Source organism: Protopterus annectens, chromosome 2.part1, assembly GCF_019279795.1.
Source record: "Protopterus annectens isolate FY-2018-M chromosome 2.part1, PAN1.0, whole genome shotgun sequence".
Taxonomy (NCBI): domain Eukaryota; kingdom Metazoa; phylum Chordata; order Ceratodontiformes; family Protopteridae; genus Protopterus; species Protopterus annectens.
Genome location: NC_056729.1, coordinates 210,328,089 through 210,354,448, shown reverse-complemented (window position 1 = coordinate 210,354,448; position 26,360 = coordinate 210,328,089). Strand labels below are relative to the sequence as shown.

General features: G+C 39.5%; 1 protein-coding gene across 1 annotated transcript in view; it reads left to right on the top strand.

Moving 5' to 3' along the window:
* The window catches only part of ABCC3 (ATP binding cassette subfamily C member 3), a 1,985,081-nt gene that overhangs the window by 1,895,138 nt on the left and 63,583 nt on the right, over positions 1-26,360 (top strand). The window contains exon 29 of the mRNA XM_044062096.1: positions 16,086-16,252. Within this exon, the coding sequence (XP_043918031.1) occupies positions 16,086-16,252 (167 nt within the window). The remainder of the gene's footprint in view (positions 1-16,085; positions 16,253-26,360) is intronic.

Sequence of the window (26,360 nt, the reverse complement as noted above, 5' to 3'; positions counted from 1 at the left end):
CCCCTATCTCCACTCCATCATCAACATTCCCAAATTCTCCCCCCTTCCCCCACCATTCACACTAAAACCTATACCCACATCCACCATAAAAAAAACTACTTCAGAAACTAAAACCATGCTATAATGCCCCTGATAACATTCCTTCTTACTTTCTCAGCATAGCTGCTGAAGCCATTGCCTACCCCATCAGCATTCTAATCAACCATTCCATTCAAGAAAGCTCAGTACCCCAAATCTGGAAACAGGCTTTTGTTGTTCCATTGCACAAAGGCGGCAGCAACAACAATATTACTAATTTCCGTCCCATCGCTATCTTATCTCCTTTCTCTAAATTTTTAGAAAAGTGTATTCACCTACAACTCCTACCATACCACTTAGACAATAACCTACTAACTCCAACACAACATGGTTTCAGACCAAGACACAGTACTATGACCGCCCTACTCTCCTTCCTGGAAGCTGTGAACAAAGCCCGGGACTCAGGACACATTGTCTCTACCCTCCTACTAGATCTCTCTAAAGCCTTTGATACTATCTCCCACAATTTACTACTAACAAAACTCTCCAAACTTAACTTGTCACCCTCTTCTCTGAACTGGTTCACTAGCTACTTATCCAATAGATATCAAGCAGTAAGATGGAAAAAAGCCACCTCCCCTTTCATCAACACCCCAACCGGTGTTCCCCAAGGATCTATACTGGGTCCCCTTCTTTTCAATATATTCATAAACGATTTCCACAACTCTATCCCTTTAACTAAAATTATCCAATACGCAGATGATTCAACTATTATCTGTTCTGCTACCTCCATCCCCACACTGCTAAAGCGTACTCAAGATGCATTCTCAACCACCGAACAATGGATGAAAACAAATCACCTTGTACTCAATGCCTCCAAAACCAAAGTAATGGTATTCGCCCCCTCTAAAGCTACCTTTTTCAATCCAAGTAATTTCACTATTACTAGTCACAGCAATACACCCCTAGAACTGGTATCTGAGGCCAAATTACTTGGGGTCCAAATTGATAGTCAGCTTAAATTCAATTCCCATCTTCAACTAAATATAAAAAAAACCACCAAAAACTTGGCATGCTCTACAGACAGAATCGTTATCTTACACCCTCCACCAAACTCACCCTATCTACCACAATGTTCTTCGTCTTCCCTTGCTGCAGTCCTGACAATTGGGTATAGTCCGCGTCCCAGTCGGCCCGAATACCAGAGTATAAGGCTGACGTCGGTCATGGCGCCTTAGACTGACGTCAGTACGTCAGGGTACTAATGCGCATGACCGACGTCATTTCCTCAGTCTTTTTTGCCGCATGGTCCGATGCAGAAGCAATTTTGCGAGTGCAGGTTGGCGTTCTGAGATTTTCCGAAACCGGAGTTTCAGACCGAATACAGAGTTGGCTAAGTAACCCCGTTGGGGAACATTTTGGTTTTTTCTTGCCTCAGTATTTAACCGGATGTCAGAAAAAGTGAATAACTGTATTTCTTGTGGGAAGCAGATACCGCATAGGGATTATCATACATTGTGTATACCTTGTTTAGGGCCTGAGCACGACGTTGTTGGTTGCCGCTCTTGTGCTAGATTTAACAAGCGCACTATTAAGAGGAGGCTTGATTGTGCTAGGTTAGTGTTTGGGAAGCGTTGCAATTATACTATGCCGTCGGATGCTCTGACGCCTGCTTCATCTAAGAAGCGCAAGGACAAAACAGTGAAGTCTAGGGGTGAGGAACCGGCAGTCCCGGACGCCGGTCCTTTAGAAGGCTCAGGGGAGCCAGAGGTTTTGCCAGGAGTCTCTATGGAGTCTCAGGCAGATACTTTACTGTTACAGGATGTGCCCTCTCAGGAGGTAGGCCAGGCTGAGGGGGCTTCTCAGGTAACTGTTCTTCCCTCTCTTCCCAAGGTAGTTAGGGCCTCTCCTTCTGTTGCCAAAGCTTCTTTTAGAGGAAGGCCAAGTTCAGCTTCTGTAGGGGCTTCTCCTAGCATTTCGGGCTCTGTGCCTAAGAAACATATGCTTAAAATGGCAGAAGATTTGATTACTCTGATTAGAGGTTCTATGCCCCCACCTGATAAGAGGCCTAGGGTGGAACAGGAGTTTGATAGTTTTGAACAGTGTTCACAGGCTTCAGAGTCTTCTGTGGAAGACTTGCAAGAGTTTCCTACTTATTCTGATTCTGATGTGGATGTTTCCACTCCTTCAGCTTCTCCTCCTGAGGATTTTTCATTTTCAGAGACTCTTCACTCCATGAGGGAGCACTTTAAATGGGAAGGCCAAGATTACTCTGACTCCAGAAAAAGGCTTAGGGAATTCTTGTTTTTGCCCCAGCATAGGCCCTTAGCTATTCCTCCTGTGTTGAATGTGGTGGAGGATGTTTTTGCAGAGGCTTCTCTGAACCCTGATTCCTTGCCTCCTGCTCCTGTTAAGCCTGATAGGTATTATAGGGTGCCCGAAGCTCATAAGTATTTGTTTAAGAGTCCCAGGGCGGACCCAGAAACTGTTTCTCAGGGGCCTAAAGGTGTTAAAGCTTCTGTGGTTAAAAATCCTGTACCCTCTGATAAAGAGGCAAGGGCTTTGGATAGGTGGGGTAAGAAAGTATATACTTCTTCCACTCTAGCCATGAGGGCGTTGAATTGTCAATTTCATATGCTGAAATATCAGAATTATCTCCTTTCACAATTGAAATCTAAGGTGGATGCTTTAGCGGAAGGTATTGAGTGTAAAGAATTGCTGGATTTGGTTCATGTGTCTGAACAAGTGGGTAAGCATTCTTTGCAGTGTGGTTTTGATGCTGTTCAGGCCTCCTCGAGAGTGGCTGCTACTAGTTCTGTTCTTCGCAGACATGCATGGTTGAAGGATCAGAATTTAGCTGAGCATGTTAAGACCAGGATTTTGGATGCTCCTTTACAGTCTGATGTGTTGTTTGGACCGCCTGTGGAAGCAGTTTTAAAGAAAATGGAGGACAAAGCTAAGTCTATGCAGACTGTTAAAGATTTTTGCAGGTGCAGCCTCCAGTTTAGTAGAAATTGGCCTGCTAAGGGGTGGACATATCCTGCTTATGGTTCCCAGTCTAGGGGTAGGTCTAGACGTGGTAGGGGCAGGGCTCAAGGTTCGTTTAGGCCTAGATCAGACAGTTCACCTGCTCAGACTTCTGGTGAGGGCAGGGGTCAGTCCTTTCGTAAGCAGAACCAATGACCTGCCTTTTCAGCTGCCAGTGGACTCTCGTCTGGCAGCTCCTTTGGGAGGAAGATTGTCTCTTTTCAAAGAAAATTGGGATTTAATCACTCAAGACAGATGGGTGCTGGATATCATTCATCACGGGTACAGATTTTATTTCCACACAATGCCCCCTTTCAAAGGCATGCCAGATGTTCCTCCTCCACAAAGAAAAGAGGCTTACAAGCAAGTTTCTCAGTTACTCCAGATAGGGGCTATTCAGCCAGTCCCTGTGTCAGAAAGGGGCTTCGGATTTTATTCTCGCCTGTTCCTAGTACCAAAGAAGGGGAACACGTGGAGACCAATTTTGGATTTATCTATCCTCAACACTTATCTGGACATTCCCAAGTTCAAGATGTTGACGTTACAGCAACTGTTACCTCTGCTGGGCAAGGATCACTGGATGGTAACTTTGGATCTCAAGGAAGCTTACCTTCATGTGCCCATAAGGCTAAGTTGCAGAAAGTATCTGCGGTTTCGAACTGGAGATTTTCATTATCAGTTCTCTGCATTGCCCTTTGGCTTATCTACTGCCCAGAGTATTCACAAAGGTTCTGGCTCCAGTGATAGCTTACTTCAGGCTTCAAGGCATTCAAATTTATCCTTACTTGGACGACTGCCTGATTCTGGCTCAAGAAAAGGAACACCTTCTACAGCATCTGGAATATGTCATAGCAGTGCTAAGATGCCTAGGGTATTCTGTGAACGAAATAAAGTCCAGTCTAGTACCCTCTCAAGACATGTGCTTTCTGGGTGTGAGACTGAATACAGCAGCCCAGATGGCCTTTTTAACCCCGGACAAACAAAAGAGTCTGTCACTTTACTTCCATCAACTATCTCATCAGTCCGTGCTGACTGCAAGGACAGTCCTTCAAGCATTAGGGTTCATGGCATCTTGTATTCTGGTGCTTCCCAATGCCAAACTGCATATGAGGAAGCTGCAATGGTATCTCAAAATGTATGGACACAGCACTGCCAAGATTTGGACACTGTCATTCAAATAATACCTTGCCTTCAAAAGGAATTCTTGTGGTGGGCTCAGGAATGTCACCTAAACAAGGGACTCTCTGTGACCCGGCCAGAGGCGAGTCAGATTTTAACGACAGATGCCTCGGACACTGCTTGGGGAGCTCATCTAAATGGAAAGTGGATACAAGACAAGTGGCCTGCCAGACTACAGCATCTACATATCAACATGAAGGAGATGTTAGCAGTCCAGTTTGCATTGATGGCGTTCAAGGAGTTACTTCTTCCAGGGCAGGTGTTGATTCTGACAGACAACACAACTGTCATGTGGTACATCAACAAGCAAGGGGGAACACATTCTTATCCTCTATGCAGGCAAGCAATGATTTTATGGGAGACTGCGTTAAGCCTGCAACTGACTCTTCAGGCAAGGTTTCTGCCAGGAGCACAGAACTCCCTAGCAGATGTATTAAGCAGACAAATCATGGATCCCCACGAGTGGAAACTGGATCTTCATGTATTTCAGAAATTGACAGTGTCATGGGGAACTCCAGACATAGATCTGTTCGCTTCTCCACTAAACCACCAGCTGCCAAAGTATTGCACAAAGGGGTTTCATCACACAGCTTGGAAAGTGGATGCTCTGTCTTTCAGTTGGAAAAATCTTCATGTCTATGCCTTTCCACCTCTACCTCTTCTTCCAAAGGTATTACTAAAGGTCAGACAGGACAGGCCAAGGATGATTTTGATAGCTCCAGATTGGCCTCGGCAACACTGGTACCCACTTCTAAGGAGTCTTGTAAAGAAGCCTCCATGGCCTTTACCTCTGATTCCTCATCTGTTATCTCAGAAGGACGGTCATCTGCTCAATGTCAAGCTTCAATCTCTTCATCTCACAGCTTGGCATATTCTGTGTTGAAGCATGGTAGGTCTCAGCTTCCTCAACAAGTTTTAAATGTGATTATGGAAGCTAGAAGACCTAGTACTAGGAGAGTGTACGCAGAAAAATGGAAGAGATTTTTATTTTGGAGTACAGCAAAGAATTTGGAGATTTCAGAGCCTAATTTGAGTGTGGCTCTTCAATATCTTACTGAATTATTGGACAAAGGTTTGTCTTTCTCTTCCATAAAGATTCATGCTGCAGCAATTTCAGCTCACTATGATTGTGACCCACCTTTGTTTTCGCATCCTTTGTTCAAGCAGTTTCTTAGAGGGGCAAAGAATATAAGACCCCCACGTAGAGCTCCTACTCCTGCTTGGGATCTCAATTTTGTGTTGGAAAACTTACTCTACAACCTTTTGAGCCTGCAGCTACTGCTGAATTGAAATATTTGTCATGGAAGACTGCTTTTCTGTTGGCTATTACTTCTGCAAGAAGGGTGTCTGAGTTGCAGGCCCTTATGGCAGTAGAGCCCTTTTGATTTTCCATAAGGATAGGGTATCATTACGCACTAATCCTTCCTTTATGCCTAAGGTGGTTTCTAGTGTGGCTTTAAACCAAACTATTCATTTGCCTACGTTTTTGCAGATCCTCAAAATAAAGGGGAAAAGATTTTGCACACTTTAGATGTACACAGGCAATTGCGTTATTATTTGAGCAGGACTAAAGATTTTAGGCAGTCTCAGCAGTTACTTGTTTCTTTTGCTTTAAGTTCACAGGGCAAGCCTGTGTCAAAACAAACTATTTCTAGGTGGATTGGCTTTTGCATTGCATTTTGTTATTCCCATCATGGCAAAGAGGTTCCAGCTGGGATTAGGCCTCATTCCACTAGGGCTACTGCCACTTCAACAGCATTTCTAAGGGGGGGGGCAACTAAGGATATTCTGGAAGCAGCTACTTGGAGTTCAGTGCATACTTTCTCTAGGCATTATCACCTGCCTATATACTCTAAGACTAGAGCTGGTTTTGCCACAGCTGTTTTACAAGGCATGTTGTCAGCTCCTGCTACTTTATAATTTGCCAGCCTCCCTTACCTCTGCTTTGGGATTCTACCCAATTGTCAGGACTGCAGCAAGGGAAGACGAAGAACATAGTACAGTTTTGTACCTACCATAAATGTAGATGTTCGAGGATTCCCTTGCTGCAGTCCAATTTACCCTCCCTCCTTCCCCTCTGTGTTTCAGGGTGGTTGTGTAGGTGAGTTTACATGCTTATATTTTTGTATATATTACTGTATATTTTGTACATGTTTTTTGGTGCAGGTTGTTTTGGGACTTGTCTTTTTGGGTCTTCTGACATCTGGGGCAAGAAAAGACTGAGGAAATGACGTCGGTCATGCGCATTAGTACCCTGACGTACTGACGTCAGTCTAAGGCGCCATGACCGACGTCAGCCTTATACTCTGGTATTCGGGCCGACTGGGACGCGGACTATACCCAATTGTCAGGACTGCAGCAAGGGAATCCTCGAACATCTACATTTATGGTAGGTACAAAACTGTACTTTTCTCATCCCATCCCTCCTCTATGGAGCCCCACTTCTAACTAACCTACAATCTTCTCTCAAAACAACTCTCCTCTTGCTATAACAAAATTGCCAAGTTTGCTACCTCCCATAAGTCCTTCTCACACCACTGTTCGGCTCTCCACAAACTAAAATGGTTAGAACTACCCAATCACCTCACCTACGTCCAACTGACTCTTGCACACAAGCTGATCTTCAATCACTCCTTCTGCCCATCCCTTTCCTCTACCTTCAAAATGCACCTCCCTGATAGAATTCTAAGATCTAACAACCAAAACCTAATTGAACTGTATAAACCAATTCGTCTCCCTGGAAAAAATCTCTTGTCCTACAGTCTTGCTCATCTCTGGAACTCCTTACCCCCATCCATTCGTACCATCACAAATCACTTCTCATTCAAAAAATCCCTTCACTCACACCTAATTTCCCAGTGGGAATGCTCCTCTTCATACTGGGAATTTCCACTTCTCCTCCCCTATTCATAATGAGAATTTCTACTTACTCTCCTAAACTCATAGATCTTGCTCTTGCTTGTATTAAGCTTTTTCTGAATACTTAAAGGTTTGTTTGTGTCTTTTGGCTTTTCCCGGTTAGGGGCCGCCACAGCAGAACTCTGGTCTGCTAATGATTGGTAGTTGATTTTTACGTGCCGAGTTACCAGCCCTGATGCACAACCTTCAACGAAGGTATGCCCATTCACGCATGTCTCCACGCACAAGACGCTCTAGCTGAGAATCGAACCGGACAGCGTCTTACTATGAGGCGACAACGCTACCGCAGCACCACCACCGCGGGTTGAATACTTAAAGGTACCTAAGTGTAAATATACCCTAAGATGGAAAAGGTTCTCTGTTTCTATATTGAAAAAGTTCTATGTCAGCTCATATACCTTTCTCTTGCTTGTATTAAGCTACTTATTTTGAATGTATGAAAGATACCTCCAGTGTAACCCACCCTAAGTTGTAAAAGCTTCTCAGTTTCTATATTGTAAATTGTTGGCAGCTATACAAGATTGTAATATTTGTATATATTTGTACACTAGTCTACTGTATTTCCAAGTCCGTAGTAATTGTATAATTGAAACTAAATACCTTATTGTAACCTTGCTAATTGTTTTTGGAGCTTTTCTCCCCAGGACTCCATTGAAAACGGGTTATTTTGGCCCAATGGACTATCCTGGTAAACCAACTGCAAATAAACAAATAAATTTTGGAACTCTGAACACATTGCAGAGAGTTGTGAAGGCTTGTTCACCATTTCATTTTCATATGTCTACATTGAATGGAAGCAGCCTTCTGGAATTGCTCCTGCTTTGAAAAACCTTGCAGCTTTGAGGTGCCGACTCACTCAAAATGTACATTGTTATGGAGTCTGACTCTAGATATTAGATGACAGATATCTAGTGACTTAAGAAAACATTTCTGTTTTGTTATGAATGATGGTCATTGCAGACACATTGCTAGGCAACAGAGTATTTTTATTTACATTACACAATATTGGATCACGGTATTGGGTCAACACTTTCGTTGGCACTTAATTTTTATAGCAAAGACTAGCAACTAGTGGTAGTAGGATTGCTGCCTCTGAAGCTTATCTACATGTCTTGGATCATGCAGGAATGGAGAGGTATTTATTTATGTATTAAACTTTGTTAATCAGATGGGCAGACTAGCCCAGGAACCCTTTAGTAACAAGCCAAATCATTAGGCAAGCAAGTACTACAGATTATTGACAATTACAGTAAAAGAAAAATAAAATATACATCTGCTGTAGGTTTTGGTACATCTTATAAGACTCTGTTCAAATAATTGTGTTCACATCTGAGCAACAAGATGATTGTAAAGTAAACTAAATATATTAGAACATAAAGAAACATGCTGTATACATCAAAGTAGTTTGCAAACACTGAAAGACCTTGGTATTATATAATCTACAAATTACAGTTGACATAACTGCATACTTAGCAGAGCAGTAACATTCTTTCAAGTGATGTTGCAGTACCTCCTGGAGAAAAAAAAATGGTAGGGTAGTAAGCTGATTTAGAGAATACCTCATACACATGATCATGTTACATCTGCAGAAAAACTATTAGGTACTCCAGATTCCTTAAGAGTTAAACTGCATGCCTGTTTCTGGGACTTCTGATGAGCTTACTAGCAGTGTTTTGCTGGAAATTTACAGACAAGTTGCAGCAAGTTCATGCTTGAAATCACCAAGTGCAGATGGACCCATCCAGAGATTTGATCGTCCCATTGTTTTCCACACTCATTATGCCCCCTTTGATATGTACTTGTCCAAAGAAATTTGGGACAATTGATCAACACTTATTTGAGTGAATGCAATCGAGTGAAGAAATTTTGGGAGAAGCAGCTTTCTCCAACAGTGGAGATTTCTTTTTTTCTCCACTGTTGCATGACCTTAGAGTATGTATATTTAAGTGGGTGGAGCTTGCCTCCCTGCAAAAAATAACTTTCCTACGAGGTTTGCTGTAAGTTGTTTTGGCCTTTTTTTTTGGATTGATCAGTACCTGATTAACAAATTGCCAAATGATCAACATCAGCACAAAAATCAAGGGCCTAAATCATAAAAAGTATTCAAACCCTCTCAAAGCCTTGTCCCTCTCCCAGGGTCATACTCACTACTGAAGGGTGATCTAAGCCTTGAGTACAAAGCCTATACAGACCCTATCCTATCTGACCTATTGCATATTTGAAAGTCCACTGGGGGCATAAACACCCATGCAAGAGCTCTTACTGTGTTTTGAAACATAAACAGAACATGCTGTAGAGTAGATATGTATCACAGAGAATGCCGATTCTTTGAAATTGTCTTCCTATCTGGATAAAGCAAAGAACTTCTCTTACAGTATTCAAATGCAATCTGAATGAATTAGAAACCATATAGTCATTCCTGATTTGGCACCTTTGTCCCTCATGGATAGGGGCAACATGTAAATGTTTTGCTTATCCCTGTGTGATCCATACTTAATACAGAAGGGCTAAGAATTTCATAGGAATGTATGGATAGGCTTCTAAAGATTTGGACCTATGAACCTATATGGTGCAGGCCAGTAGTGAGTCACAGTTTTATGTTGTACTCCAGTGCAATGAACAAAAATATGCAGCAGAATATATATGCAAATAACAACATAATGACATGCAAATGAAGTTGTAGTAATATGCAAAATGTATTCTGTTTGAACATAGTCATGATTTATATTTGCATTTGAAGGAAACTGCTTACCAATGTGTATCTGAGTATAAAAGGACAAATTACACAGACACTTTGAGTTAAAGATAGTGACAAGGCTTGGAGCAGCAGGATACATTCATTCTTAGTGTCAGTGGTTCATGCCAGTGTACACCAGGTGGCAGCCAGCACCAATGGAAACGTTACCATCTGGGGTGGCATACCATAATCTCACCAGTCAAGAGATCTGTCATCTCTTTGGACTAGATCAGGACATTGTAGAATCTAAGCTAACATGTTTTACCTTTAGATGGGACTTATAGCAATGTACAGTTTTCCTATACCTGTGAAGACCAAGTTATGTACAACTCTTTTATAGTCTAGCTATATGCACTTGTCAAGTGACCAACGTAGATGGACACTGGGTATTTCACAGGCCTCCACTTCCAGAATACTTAAGTTCATGAATGTAATGCTTCTCCATGTAAAAAAAGCATACTTGGTTTCCTGACACATCATAAAAGAAAGCTAACATCATGAATGCTTTCTAAGACATATCCCACCATCCTGTTGTTCTGGGTGCCATAGATTGCACACATGTAAACATAAATACCCCACCTGGCCTAGAAACATAACACTTTTTATTTAGAATGGGCTACCATGCCATAAACTACCAGGTAGTTTGTGGCACATGTAGAATCATAACTAATGTGTCTGCAGAACACCTGAGCAGTACATGATTCACATATGTGGCATACTTCTCAACTATATTGCTGTTTCCTTCATAGTACAAGACAGTAGCATAGCAAGGGGTGGGCTGAAGGGGGCACAATCCCGAAATACAGATACAGAAAGGACCTTGAATTCTTTTTTTTATTTATTTATTTTTTTTGGAAGAGCTGGTGGATGTTACAGATTGGCTGAATTACGGATGGAAGCCAGTTGGCTTCCTACAGTAATCTGAAGGTTTTTGTTTTTTTTTTTTTGGTCTTGATGAAATGGAGGGGGGGGGGGCATGATCCACTTCCTACAGTAATGTGAATGTCCGAAGACTTTTCTGCTCTTCACTTGAAGATCTGAAGAGCATGGACTTGATAGTGCATGATCCGCGACATTACTGCATGAAGCCATTTGGGTTCTTCTACAGTAAAGTGAAGGTCCAGAGACATTTTTTTATTTTATTTTTTTTTACTCTTCACTTGAAGAGGTGTGGGGTGTGGGTTATTTGGTAGGGTGAGATTCATTTCCTTGCATCCCATATTTTTGTTTTTGTAATTCTTCATCCTATGACTCAAATTTTGGATGAGCACAAGGGTTCTGGTTATGAGGTAGATCTACCAAAGCCTCTGGTGATCTTTTTTGCTTTATGTTTTACTATTTGTTAGTCTGTAGAGTTATATTACAATGTTTTATCACCTGCCTGCATTTCAAGCATGGTTTGTCTGCATGTTTGTTTTTTTTTTTTTTTGTGAAGTTTACTCTGATTTTTTTTTCTGTGAGGATGACCAACAGAGAACTTCACCCTTTGTTGAATGCTCAAAGTTTAAGTGGGTGCTGTGATTTTGCAACAAAGTATAGACTGCTGGCTAGTCTCATGCTACAGTCAGCTACTCTCCTTGCATCCCTGTTTTTGTCTTTGCAATCGTTCATCCTGCAACTCAAATTCTGAATGTACACAGGGGTCCTGGTTGCAAGGTAAATGTAGCAGAACTACTGGTGATCTTTTTTGCTTTTGTTATATTAAAACACAAGCAACATATATGGTTTGGTCAGCCTACAAGTCAGTATGTGCAGTGCTACTGTACAAGTATCTGCTGACTGTAGTAGTAATCACCACATCATGCACACACATGGATGGGAGTGAGTCCATCCTCAAGCCAGTGTTCACTCCTTGAGAGGTGATCCCAGAACCATTGTCCCTCTGCAGGGACACCAAAAACAACTCTAGCTCTGTCAGCTCTGAGGTGGCCTTCATGGCTTCTATGGAACATACTTTTGCCATTATATATCACAGCATATTGGTAATTCAGTCATGGTACTAATTTCACACACATGGATGGGAGTGAGTCCATCCTCAAGCCAGTGTTCACTCCTTGAGAGGTGATCCCAGAACCATTGTCCCTCTGCAGGGACACCAAAAACAACTCTAGCTCTGTCAGCTCTGAGGTGGCCTTCATGGCTACTATGGAACATACTTTTGCCATTATATATCACAGCATATTGGTAATTTAGTCATGGTACTAATTTCATTCATGATTGTGCCCCCCCCCCACCACCACCACCACCACCACAAACAAATATTTAACATGGACCGTTGTCTACCACACCTGGTTCCGTAAAGCCTGGTAAATACCACCTATTCCCAATAGTTAACATCCATGTGTTATAAATGCCTGTATCAGGGTACAGCCTCTGCTGTTCAGGTCATCCTCTAGGCATGCAAACATGTATGAACACAATACAAGACTTTATATTTCTGGGAATGGTTGGATGGCAGCTACAAAAGGGTACCCTACTTATACCATGTTGCATCATAGGGACAGCTATAGGGATATGTTATACTATAGCTTTAAGGAGAGATATGGGAATTCATACAGCAGGAGTACTTACCAAACATTGGAGCGTATACATTCTTTATAGGGGTTATACAGTTTGTTATGGCTAGCAAGTATGTTTAGGGCATGATAGTCATTCCTACTGCCAACATGGGGTGGACACCTTGAGAAATGCCAGTGACACAGTCCCACCCTAATACAGTGGAGAGGATACTTGTGGTTAGGCATACAACTGCCATGTGTGCCATCACACTCCACCATGTAGGTTAGGCAGGTGAAATGCATATACAGGAACAAGTTATCCTGATTTTGCTGGTTACCCTGTTGTCAGGTACAATCTACTAACAGTAAACACATGCAAACACACACATTCATATTGCTAGCCTTTTCAAATGTGAATTCCACTCCAAAAAGGGCATATCCTTGGGATGGAAGACACAAACAGCTTACCACATACTATCACAGTAGAGTGTGTCCCATGGTCATATCTCACAACTGTCCAGATTTATGACTCATGTTTTTGGTCTGTTATGATCCTCATAAAATTTATGGTTTTCTGGTAACTCATTAATTAACTCATTAATGGGTCATGTCACTAAATAATAACATATATGCTAATAAATAATTATTCTAGCAACTTTCTAAGTTTATAAAAGCAGTATTTATAATTTGTCCCTGATTTTGGGCCATTGCTTCCCATTATTTTTAGGTTTGTCCAGATTTCTTTTACTTGAGGTTGAGTGGTATGCCCTTAAAGAAGCTATTCCTTTTAATATTGCTATGTTTATGTCCAATATAACTTCAAAAATCTGCACATCCTGAAGTACAAAATGATGGCTGCCACTAAAACAGATAGGTTTTTGCACGACAAAGGAAAATTAAGTTAGGTTACATGATTGCTGATGAATCGCTTTATTTTGCTGATGTTCAGTTGTGACTTTAGCCATGCCTTGCTGCCTATGCTTGCCTCAGAGCTCATGGTTATGAGATCCTATTGGATACCTGCATGACTATGTGCATTGTACCATTGCACAGTTCTGTGTTGCACCACCAGCAATTCAGAAATCACACCAAGTGTGACTTGCATGCTACCACATTTTTCTTTGTGAAAGTGGGAGAGATTCAGTAGAACAGCAGCTTCTACTATGCCTGTGAGAGTGCCGGCATGATATATAATGCAGGACAAGATTATGTATTTCACAGTCAAATCAGGGAGTTCTCTTGGACCTCTTTGATGGTGTCTTCAAAAATGTTGGCATCTGATACAGCTTGGCTGAGAAGTTGCCCTCAGCCATGAGAATCACCAGGATAGGAAAATAGTTCAGGCATCATTACTATGACTTGTGAAACATGAACCCTGACAACCTCAGTGCATGGGAGGTGGAATTTAGGTAACATTGCCCTGAATGGTATAGTAATTGAATAACAGTATATTTATTCTCTCTTTTATCCTGTCACATGTTTGAGAGTGATGATGTTAGTTGCAAGTATTTATTAAGGACAGCTTATGAAATATTTGTATGCTACTCTCTGGATCGTCCACGTGAGGTGTTAGTAGCAGTGGCACTTCATGTAATATGACTGCTACATTTCATGAAAGCTTCCTGCAGTGACTGCTTCTGGATGGAGAGTACAAATCACTTTCTCATACTGCATACACACTACCTGATGTACCCTCTAGTGTAAGTGTGCCATTTAGTGTATGTGAAGGGGACAGATAATTGTATGCTGCCTGTCACACATGTTTAGAGGGCATTTGAGTCTGTCTTTAACTTGCATCTGCTATACTAGCAGGTATCCTTGCAGTTGTCAAATTTCTCTGATGTACTGTTTCTCTTTCAACATGAACAGAACATGACAATACTCATGTCACCTAATGCAGAAGACAGGATAGGTATGCAGATAGTCACAGTTCCATTCACAAGTTAAAATTTTTCAGTCTTGTGTCAAGATAGATTTATTTGTGGCAAACTTCCATCCTTGTCTCTTCAGTGTAGGTCTGGATGGTAGATTTGCTCAGCAGGTACTTCCAAAACATCCCACCTATGATTACAGTCAGTCATTAATATCATGCATTTGAGTTTCAGGCTTGTTATTGTTCAGAAAATGCCTGCTGATGAAAAACCTATTGTTCTATTAACTTAAGTATATTAGAGTAACGTTTAAAAATTGTTCCTGATGTTGAGCCTTAGTATCCCTGTTATTTTGGCTTTGTCCAGAATTCTTGAGCAAACAGGTTGAGAGGTATGAATGAGATTATTTAAATGGGTTGTGTCACTTGGCTACACCCTATCACAGGAGTGATGCTATTATACAATAACATTTCTGTCATGCCTCATTACTTAATTATATTTCAAAATATGTAACTTCATTGGTCACCAGAACATGTAATTTTTAATGTGTCAGTTCATTCCTGCAGTGAGCTAACAGCTAATTAATGCCATTTTTAAAATGAGTAAATATACAAACATTTTTGTTAATATTCTAACAAAATTATTGTGCAACATTCAAGCACATGCAACTTTTATATAAACAGCATGACTGTACAATAAAAACTACAGTTGCATAACTCCTTGGTAACACATGCCCTGCTTCTTACATTTTAAGAAAGACATCTTCAGTGCTAAAATACAGTCAAAGAAGAAAATAAATAGTAGCTCTTTGTAAGGCTGTACATGTAAAATGTGCTCAGGCTTAGAGTGTTGCCTTTATTATACTGTTTAAGCACAGACTAGAGTTGGGGGGGGGCAGGGGAATGTTGAAACAAAAGGTTCAGTGCCAACAGGGGAGGATTTTAGGAGTAGCACAAAATAGAAATTGTACTCTGTATAGACTGGATAAGAAATAAAACATACAAATGAGGACTTCAGATTTCTAGATGAAATAAGCAGACTAAGCTGCAGAAAATAAAGTACTTACCATTTTGTGTGAACAAAGGAACAGACTTTGCATTAAAAAGCTTTAGGAACCTGCACTCTACTTTAAATAATATGACAGGACCAAGCAAGGGATATAAAAGCCAATATATGATGAGACATTCATGGTGCCAAGCATGTGACTGCTTCACCAACTTGGTTACTACCAGAGACTGGGTGGGAAGAGCCCAGAGGGGAAAGGTACAACTGTGTAATGTAGACAATAGTAGGTAAACCGTATAACTATATTTGTTTTTTGGCTATTGCTTTCTGTGTATCAAAAAATAAAACAAGGATTATCATTGAAAGCAGTTTAAACACAAAAGAGGCGCATTTTAAAATATCATTTATGCTTTTTCTTTACAAGTTAAGATTTGAAGTTTCAAAAACATAAGTAGCAAAATAATGTCGATGGGAAATACACTGACTGTGTCCTTAATAACAGAATGGATGTGTGCTAAATTAAGGCCATTCATAGTGCTGACATCAATCAGAAATATAACACATTAGTCTTCTGTTTTTATGTTTAACTGTGCAATTAAGATTCAGGTTTGTAGATGGGGATGTGCTAGGTTACTGCATTACTTTTGTGCCTTTTATCTAAACTTATGCTGCATGATATGTATTAGTTTAAGTATGTTATTTTGAGAAAAACGATTATTGTAGTCTTGTGTTATTATAGTCTAGTGGGACACTAGTTTGCATGACTGAAATAGTAAATATATAATGAAATTGCTACGCCACCTGTAAATCTGAAACTTTTACTAATTTTAGGATCCCGTGCTGTTCTCTGGGACTCTACGAATGAACCTAGACCCCTTTGAAAAATACTCGGATGAAGAAGTATGGAAAGCCCTCGAACTATCACACCTGAAAAAGTTTGTTAGTGGTCAGCCAGATCAGCTCAACCATGAGTGCTCTGAAGGAGGAGAGAATCTCAGGTAATGCACATAAGGAATCTAAATTATAAGAAATGGGCTTGCTTTTGTAGGTAACCAGAAAGAGAACAATGCTGTTACTAATCTAACACTCAGTGAAACACTATATTTAAACACACACATTAAAGTTAAAAATAATTGAATTCTGAACACTATTCTATTGGTACATTGCACACTTATCTTTCAGGAGGATTGTTAAAACAAAAAGAGAAATGCATTTTAAAACAGTGAAACAAAATAGTTCTATCATACATTTGGTTTAACTTTAATCAGAATATGAGCCAAGTCCGTCTTCAGGTTAAAAGCATAATAGCCTCTGATAATTTCAGTGTTACTAGATATATGTCTGTAAGTGTGAAAATGCATGGAATTACTGAGTAGTAGATATATACCAAGAGGGTTTGAATGAAATCTCAACGAATACAAGTATAGCCCAATAGAATTAATGCCACACAGTAACACCAGATATATAAGCATGTAGGCAAGAAATAGAGCTCCTATTATAATGCTTATTTTCCTATTGCCTTAATGTGGGGAGCAGCATTTCCTGCATCATTTTACTCATATGTGCTAACCCCACCTCTACATATTATGTTACTAAAATACCTTTTCTTGTTAATACCACTGTACAGACCTGCACCCACAACACAAGCAAATACAACAGAAAATGTATCCACTTTCTTAGGTGCTTCTCTAACCCTAATCCACAAATACTCACACATACACACTCACCCCTAATGCCAAAACTTCAAGTATTTATTAAAGTTTTAACATAAATGTACACTCCCACTACCCATGATCACTTAAGAAAAGCAACATTCAACATTGCCCCCCCCCTTTTTTACCCTTGCACTTAACTGCTTTTGATACCAAAAATATCTGCTGACAACCTGTCCATTCGACACTGTACTTCAATTATATATGTATGTATATATACATACATATATGTGTATGTCTGTACGCCCACACACTTGTACACAATCACAGTATGCCCTCTTCTGAAGATAAGATACAGAGGACATTTATGTGTGTGTGAGGGATATAGAAGTCTTGAAAATTTAAGAAGAATAAAAAAGACGGGGACAGGTACTAGGGTCTTCTGCTGCAGTTAGACAAAGTAAGGTTCCTAGTGTGGAAATCTCCACTCATTGTTTGTAGTAGTTGCTATTTTGTGGTAATCCACCACATCCCAGGGAATACACAAAGGGTTATAACCTAGACCAGGTCAAATGACAAGTTAAACTCCTTAGAGGCTACTTGCAGCTGCTCATATTAAACACCTAAAATACAACATTTACTCCATCATTTGCCTTTGCTCCCCTTTCACATTAAACTACTGACACTAGATAAGGGAACAGTCATCATATATTATAAAGTTATATGTCAATTCTTTGTGGTTCACTTATTTGCATTGCACTACCCTCCTCACACCTTCATCTAATATATGTTACACATTAGTGCTATGACATACCAGCCACATTTCCTTACCTTCACTGGCCGAATTTTAGTACCATTATCAGCCACAGTAAATTGAAAGTATACATTTGTAATGTATAAATATTAAATCATACTAATTAATGAATGTATCCAAGCTGTCTGTTTAGTATTTTTACCATATGATTTGGATGTAATAATGTATACAGATTCTTAACTGTTATTGGTGTCTCATCCTCTGTATTTTGTAAAGGTTTTATTGTTTCTCATTTTGTATCTCACACAGTAAACTATATAATGTGTAGTAATTCACAAAAAACAGAAAAAGGAGACACCAGACCACAGCTATGAATAACATACAACACTTTTAATCCAAAGACAGATATCAGGTGAGTGCTTTCGTGGAATAAGCCACTTCATCAGACAATGTAATGAAAAAACCTTCCAAGTTTTATACCCAACAGTTCAATTAATTATGCTAATGCATAGCCCTTCCCTTCTGACTTAAATTCATACTGCATTCAGCATAAACTCTTCTCTAGTTAAAATTCAAGCACAAGATTCCTTTTTGAAAATTACTTAACAATCAAAACTCTACATTAAAAACAAAAATTGAACTTTCTATACAGAAATTACTATAACAATATAACAGTATTATAAAAAGTACATATTTTAAAACCATATACACACATGAAATAGCATAGCATAGAGATTGCCAACTACTTTTTTAAGTCTCTAGCTAATAAAATGGGCTTAATATTCAATGTGGTCTGGTGCATCCTTTTCTGTTTTTGCGAATTGACTGTTGGTTGGAGGTACTGTTTGCCATTACCACTTATTTTTTGCTTCTTGTTACATTATTTTGTCATAAGTGATTATTGGACATGGCTGAGGGCAGTTTGCCAGTCACAGGGCTGGATAGTGCCTTGAATCCTGAAGGAGGAAGAAGTTTGGAAAGGAAGCATTTGCAGAACATTCTTGAAGTGAAGGAGAACCCATTGCTGGTGTGTGAAACTGTGGTGCATACGGTTCAACATGAAGCAAGTAGTGAGTATGATATGGCAGCCTTGAAGAAGGAGCTATTCAAGTCGGAGAATGATTTATGTAAGTTTAAACGTCTACAATGACAAAAACTGTATTTTGAGGCTTGTATAGAGCTGAATATTGTCCCACGTGGTTTACGGGTACTAAATATGCCCACCTATCAGACTTTGTATAAAGATTTACTCTTAAAATGGCAACAAATTAATATTGACACAAGTCGTAGTTATATGAAACTACTTATTGACTATTTTAAGCCTGAAGAGGCTGACTTATCATCTAATGTCTATCGGATGCAGAAAGAACTATGTATGAAATATCCACAGTCTATTGCAGATTTAAAACTTGATTCTGTCATTGAGACAGTCAGTGCTTATGAACGGCAACTTTTGAGTTACAAGAAGAAAAAAATACATAGGGACTTGCAGGACTTTGCTAATGGGTGAGTCTTTGCTTGGCCCAGAAAATGTAGTAATAATGATAAAGTTAATAATGGCAATCAACGAACTGTCAGTCCAATTGATGTACAAGCTTCTGTTGAGCCGATAGTCCAATCAGCTGCTGTACCCATTACCACGGTCATGGAGAAGATGGAGTTTATGGGTGAGACAGATGTGATACTTGCCACGCCCCCTTGTAATTCGTTTGAGAGCAGTGTGGGAGATGCTGCTAACATACAGGTTGAGAAAGGAGCACATAGCAAGCATGGCAGCTATGAAGTTTGTACTACAAACTTACTAACTGATGAGAGAGGCATCAGTTCAATTGCTGTACCTACTACAAGTTTAACCATGCCATATCCTATTAGACAAGCGCATTTTCGGGACTGTTTGCAGAGCAGGGGTCAAATGAAGCGGAAAGCATCATTGGAGGAACAGCCCTTGACCATAAAGAGGATGTGGCAGCAAGGGAACAAACATTAATATGGAATATATCTCACCGGGTGTTGACGGATAATCTGAGCAGAGTCTTGGACAAAGGTATGTCCTTTATTCCAGCAAGTAAAATGACTATCACAGACAATATTCTGGAATTAAAAACATTTACACGAAGTTTAATGCTCAAAATGCAGTTTGGCAATCATAATGGTAATGAATCCTCTTTAAATAGTTTTAAAAACCTAGTGGCTATATTCCTGTCAATAATGCAGCAGTTGAAACCTTTGAGAAAGCCTGTGCAAAGGAGATATATAGTATGCACGATGGAAATGCTTCTAATAAATGTTTTAACAATTTAAGTAAGGAGGAAAGGGCAGCCTTGGATTTTTTCTGCCATGATGCATATATTCCAATTAGACCAGCAGATAAAGAAGGACCATTGGTTATTATGGACTATAATTATTATAGAGATGCCATGTTTAATATGTTAAATGATGACAAGTTTTATCGAAAAGTTGATTATCAACAGGTACAGAAATGTAATATTTCTACCTACAGTGCTTTATTTGAATGTTTACAGTGCCGCATTATTAGTCTAGATTTGTTTAAGTATTTTACTATTAAAGATCCAGTTATACCTATCATACAGGGACTTCCCAGAGTTCACAAACATCCAAAGATACCGCCCATGAGGCCTATTGTGTCAGGAATGGGCTGGTCTATGGAGCCCCTATCTGTATATGTTGAATTCCATTTGAAGCCTATACTTAGGAGAAACAGTAATATTTTATTGGATACCAAACAACTTTTGAGGGACCTTTATACATACACTAGGTCTCTAGGAATGGGCAGGACGATGCTGTTGATCACTATGGATGTACAGTCTTTGTTCACTGTCATCCCTAATGTGATAGGTATAGAATATTTCAGACAATATTTAATAGAGGATGCCCTGTATGATGTACAATGAATTGATTTATTATCGTTGCTTATGGAATTGATTCTTAAGAACAACATTTTTATGTTTGAGAATGTTTTGTTCAAACAAATGGATAGCGTAGCCATGGGCACATCTTGTGCCAGTGGCTATGCCAATATTGTTATGGCTATGTGGTAGAAAGAACACCTCCTAAAGGAGTTTGAAGAGCCCCTGAGATTTTACAGGAGATTTGTAGACTATCTTTTTGTCCTTTGGGAAGGTGATGAATTATCTTTTGCACCTTTTTTCTCCTATTTGAATGAGAGTACAAGCTTCCTTAAATTTTCCATGAAAAGCTCATTTGATGCTATCGATTTTGTGGATGTGAAGGTGATGCAGAAGGCTGGAGGGCATTTTGAGACTGAGATCTTTAGGAAAGACTGCTATAGAAGCAGCTACCTTCATAGACAAAGCATGCATCCCCAACATATTTTTAAAAACATTGTAAGGGGACAAGGGCTTAGGACATCTAGACTATCAGCCAATTGTATGAAATTTGAGGGGGAACTTGGTGAGTTAAAGGTGAGATTTATACAGAGAGGATATGCCGAAGATGAACTCCAGGGTACCTTGATGGAGGTCTCTGGGAGTAGAAACATGGAGGGGAAACCCACTGCCATTGCCAATGGCAAATGCTTGCAAGCCTATGAGAATGTCGGTTACTTATTCTAGTAACATTAGGAAGTTACAGGACATTTACTGTAGAAACTGGAATATACTATGTGCTGATGAGGATATCAAGACAACTGGTAGGGGAAGTTCTGAGATATACCTTTAAAAATACGAAGAATTTGAAAAGGTTACTTTGTGGACCTCGGTCCCAAAAGAGTGGAATACAGAGCCCTAGTGGTAGCAATTCTGGCACGTGTCCTTGTGACAAATGTAATTTATGTATGCATGTGGACTCTAATGGTGAGTTCCTGCACCCAGATCTGAATAAGGTATTCAAATTTAGACTCATGGCTAATTGTAATAGCATTAACATTGTTTATTTGGCACACTGCATGATCTGCACCTCCTTTTATGTTGGCATGACAACACGGAGGTTAAGGGATCGGATGAGGGAACATCTTTATGACATTGGGAGGATGGCAGACACCAACGCTTTGGCAAAGCCCGTTGAGAGGCATGGAGCTACACACACTTTTAAGTTTATGGTAATTGACAGAGTTGTCAATAATTGTAGAGGGGGAGATGTTAAGTTGAAGACAGGAACTAAGGAACTAAAATGGATAGTGAGGCTCAGGGCAAATATGGGAAAGGGCCTCAATGATAAATTGAATATTAAGCCCATTTTATTAGCTAGAGACTTAAAAAAGTAGTTGGCAATCTGTATGCTATGCTATTTCATGTGTGTATATGGTTTTGAAATATGCATTTTTTTATAATACTGTTATATTGTTATAGTAATTTTTGTATACAAAGTTTAATTTTTGTTTTTAATGTAGAGTTTTGATTGCTAAGTAATTTTCAGAAAGGAATTTTGTGCTTGAATTTTAACTAGAGAAGAGTTTATGCTGAATGCAGTATGACTTTAAGTCAGAAGGGAAGGGCTATGCATTAGCATAATTAATTGAACTGTTGGGTATAAAACTTGGACGTTTTTTTCATTACATTGTCTGATGAAGTGGCTTAGTCCATGAAAGCGCTCACCTGATATCTGTCTTTGGATTAAAAGTGTTTTATGTTATTCATAGCTGTGGTCTGGTGCCTTCTTTTTCTGTTTTTGCGAATTGACTGTTGGTACTGTTTGCCATTACCACTTATGTTTTGCTTAATGTTTAGTAATTCTTTAATTTTAAAAGGTAAATGCCCCTTTCACAAGTCATAAATATTCAGAGGGATATTTAAGCTATTACACTGAGGTTTAGCAGGTCAAAGATAGCTATTTGATTAGGCTCTGCCTCCTATATATTTAAAGACCTTCTTTAAGAAAACAAGAACACTTACATTGCACATCTAATGCACTTAATGGGTGCATGTAGTGTGGGAAGAGGTTTCAAGCAAAGATGAGTCCCCTCAATATGAATAATGTTTCATGATCCTGAATGTTTAAAAAGAAAAAAAGGCATAGGGACAGGAAATAATCACCAGGATTCAGCAAGCAGCCATGCAGGAATAAATTATTCCTGCAAGGCAGGGACCGTTCCTATACAGCACGGTAGTGCACCTTGCATATTCATGAAGGTGCACTACCTTTGCTATTAAGCAGACACAGAGATGTGTACAAGTGCAGGGGGTGTGTCTGAGAGCAGAGCTCTCACAATACACACACCTCTGCACTCCAGAATTGCCTTTTGGCAATTAAAAACGAGCGGGAATGCTCGTATCATCCCCAACCCATCAGGAAAAGAAAAAGCAGTGGTCAAAGGCATAAGGGACAATTGTTCCTACCAAGCATACCTCTCAACTGTACAGATTTTCGCAGAATGCTCAGATGTTTGCCTCGTATTTTTGGTGTGTTCCCCCTAAAATGTGTACCTGTTTGTCAAATAGCTAAGGATTGAAGTAATTAAATAATGACAAAACATTTCAGTTTAAGACTCCACACATCCGTCAGAAAATTCATGCCGATGTAAAACCTATTATTCTATCAACTTTTTAAGTTTGTAAGAGCAATATTTAAAATCCGCCCCTATTTGTCCCCCCATCATTGTAGGCTTTGTCCAGATATTTTGCTCTAAGAGGTTGAGAGGTATGTTACCAAGCCAAAAGTTATTAGGATAACACAGGCAGCATAAGCACATAGTGTACACCTCCCAACCCATCAGAGTAAGTAATGTGGACAAAGCCAAAGGGACAATTGTCCCACAAAGCAGAAAGATGATAAAATAACAGGTTTAGCATTAGCAGAGATATTCTAAAGGGTATAGATAAAATAACGCAACAAAACTTTTTTTTTTTTTTTTTTATAAATGTGATAAAGTTTAAGCATAGCTGCATGAGTGTGCCCATTGCTTAGCTACACCTAGTCCAGCTTAAACAGCACAAGATGTTAAATAGCAAAAGACATCCAGTATAAGCAGTACTGCAATAGTGTAATGGTTAGAGTGTACGCTTTGCGAGCAGCCATTCCCGTTCAAGCCCCACTGTAACCAATTCACATTTTACATGTGAAAGCAGTACATAAACAATTTTTTTTAGTATTACCAATATATTTGTTAACCGGAGTACTGCATTAGGTCCAGATGTGAGGTGTCAATTTAATAAAGTTGTGAAATCCCCAAACACAGGTGCCCCATACAGTATAGTCACACATGAATAAATGTAATGAAAGCACATTGGGGGATGTCAGGGACAGTAAACAAATTTATAATATGTAATGAATGATGAATCAATGACATACAGCAGATAGTCTATAAAATGAAAAATATCAATGCTAAGCATTGCACAGCTCTGCTTACCAGGTGTAAGCATTGTGCAAATATGACTGCTAAGCAATGAGTAGCCCAGCTAAGTGGATTTGCCCATTGGTAAGCAGTGCTGAACCTGTCCCTTTAAGCAATGCCAACCTTAGCTAATCAGGTTTGCCCATAGGTTAGCTTAGCTCAGCATATTCAAAACCGTCCAATCATGGCAAAGGGCGGAAAATCAGCCATATTTAAACCCAACAGGTGGGAATACAGCTCATAACTGGTTGCAGCTTCTCACTGTAGGCAGGATGGCTGGAGTTGGAGAGGGATTGTGCTTCCGAGCACAGCGCTGGGGCATACAGGAGTTCAAGGTCATGGTAGGACACCTGGTAAAAAAACCATGACAAGAGACTGTTTCAGGGCCAGTACCAGGGCTCCCAATATAAAGCGGAAGCCTGGAACCATCTCACCCATGATCTCACCAGTGCCACTGGTATCCCTCAGACTGGTGAGCAGGTCAGGCATCACTATGTCAACTTGAACCAGAGAAAGAAGGAGGTCTTGGACGAGTGTGTCAGAGGGGTGATGTCCCAGCAGTGTGTAAGTAGTCATACCATTACTGTTTACTAAAGTCCAGTGTGTGTATGTGATGGATAGGTATGATTAAATATGTCTCTATTTCCTTTACAGCTGCAGCTGAGTGGGCTGTGAATCAGGAAGCCCATGCAAGTAGGTTGCAAAGGCTGGTGAGTAACAATCCTGCTTGTAGTAGTCATACCAAATAAATATAAAGCTGTAGAAAGTCATCTGGCAGTATAAAAACTGTTGTATGGGTTGTACTGAATAAACCAGACAATATGACAGTAGTAGTCCCATAGAGGTCATATTTAAATAAAACTGTAACTGCTTGGCAATAAAGCTCTAAATCCTGGACTGGTTGTGTTTACTCTGGTATTGTAGTCCGGACTGTCAGCAGTTAAATAAATGCATACAAATCAATGCACCAAGCTCTAAGAAAACTCATGAGAGCCAAAATGGTTAGCGCTTTCGTTTAATCCAATATTAAACTTCTTCAGACAATGCATACAGTTCATCACTTCCTTTAAATAAGACCTAAAACATTTAATTGGCTAAGACAATTATTTAAAGTGGTTAAGACAATTACTCAAAGTGATACTTCCTTAAAAACATTTTCAATGGAGTATTTGTTACTATTTATAAGAACATAAGACACCATCTCGACCATAATAAAGTTAAATTATAAATACATATACAACACGTAAGTACATATTTCTTAAAATTTCTTGTAGTTTAAAATCTACTAAATATTTATTATATAGTTATACTAAAAAAACCTTGCTATTCGATCTTTATAATGTCTTTCTTTCTAAAGCCTTTAATTTTAACACTGCAGAAATTGAGATATGTTCACTTATACCTGGCCATGAGTCTGCTTGCATTGTATTTAATACTAAGTACAGGACTCACCTTAAAACCTATCATAGGTTCCAAGATGACATAAGTATAATATGGAATGGACCTATGAGTCTACTGGAAGAATTTCTATCATATATTAACACTACAACTGCATTTTTAAAATTCACATGGAAAATTGATACTGAACATATGGATTACTTGGATGTACATTTATTTAAAGATTATACATGTAATAAATATACCCACGGTGGTGGTGCTGCGGTAGCATTGTCGCCTCACAGTAAGACACTGTCCAGTTCGATTGTCAGCTAGAGCATCTTCTGCGTGGAGACATGCATGAATGGGCGTACCTTCATTAAAGTTTGTGCATCAGGCCTGGCAAGCCGGTACATAAAATTCAACTGCCAATCATTAGCAGACCAGAGTTCCGCTGTGGCGACCCCTAACCGGGAAAAGCCGAAAGACACAAACAAACATGTAATAAATATGCTGCTAATATATACAGGAAGCAAAGATATTCCAACTCGTTCCTGCATTTTAGCAGCTCCCACCCATATCATCAGAAAAAAATCTGTGGTTAAAGCTCAGTTAGATTTAGAGGCTCGAATGGTTTCTAAAATGGAAGACTTTGTTCATGAATGCAATACATTACGACTTATGTTCATTCAACGAGCCTACCCACTAGACCTACTAGATGATTTAGTTCAAGAAGTACAAAGTAAAAGAATGAGAGTTTTTTTAAACCCATTTTTAAGTCATAATGATCAACTTATTAGTTTAGTAACAGAAGAAGAACTTTCCATTTCTCCTATGCAAGATAGAAATGAGAGTACTGTGACACATGATACTGTCAAAAAACAGACTATACAAAATTTTTATTTATTACTTTTAGTGTGGATCATAAGTTCTTAATTTCCATATTGCAGAAAAACTGGACCATCTTGTTAGATGACCCTTATGTTAGACAACATGTAGGCCACAAACCAGTC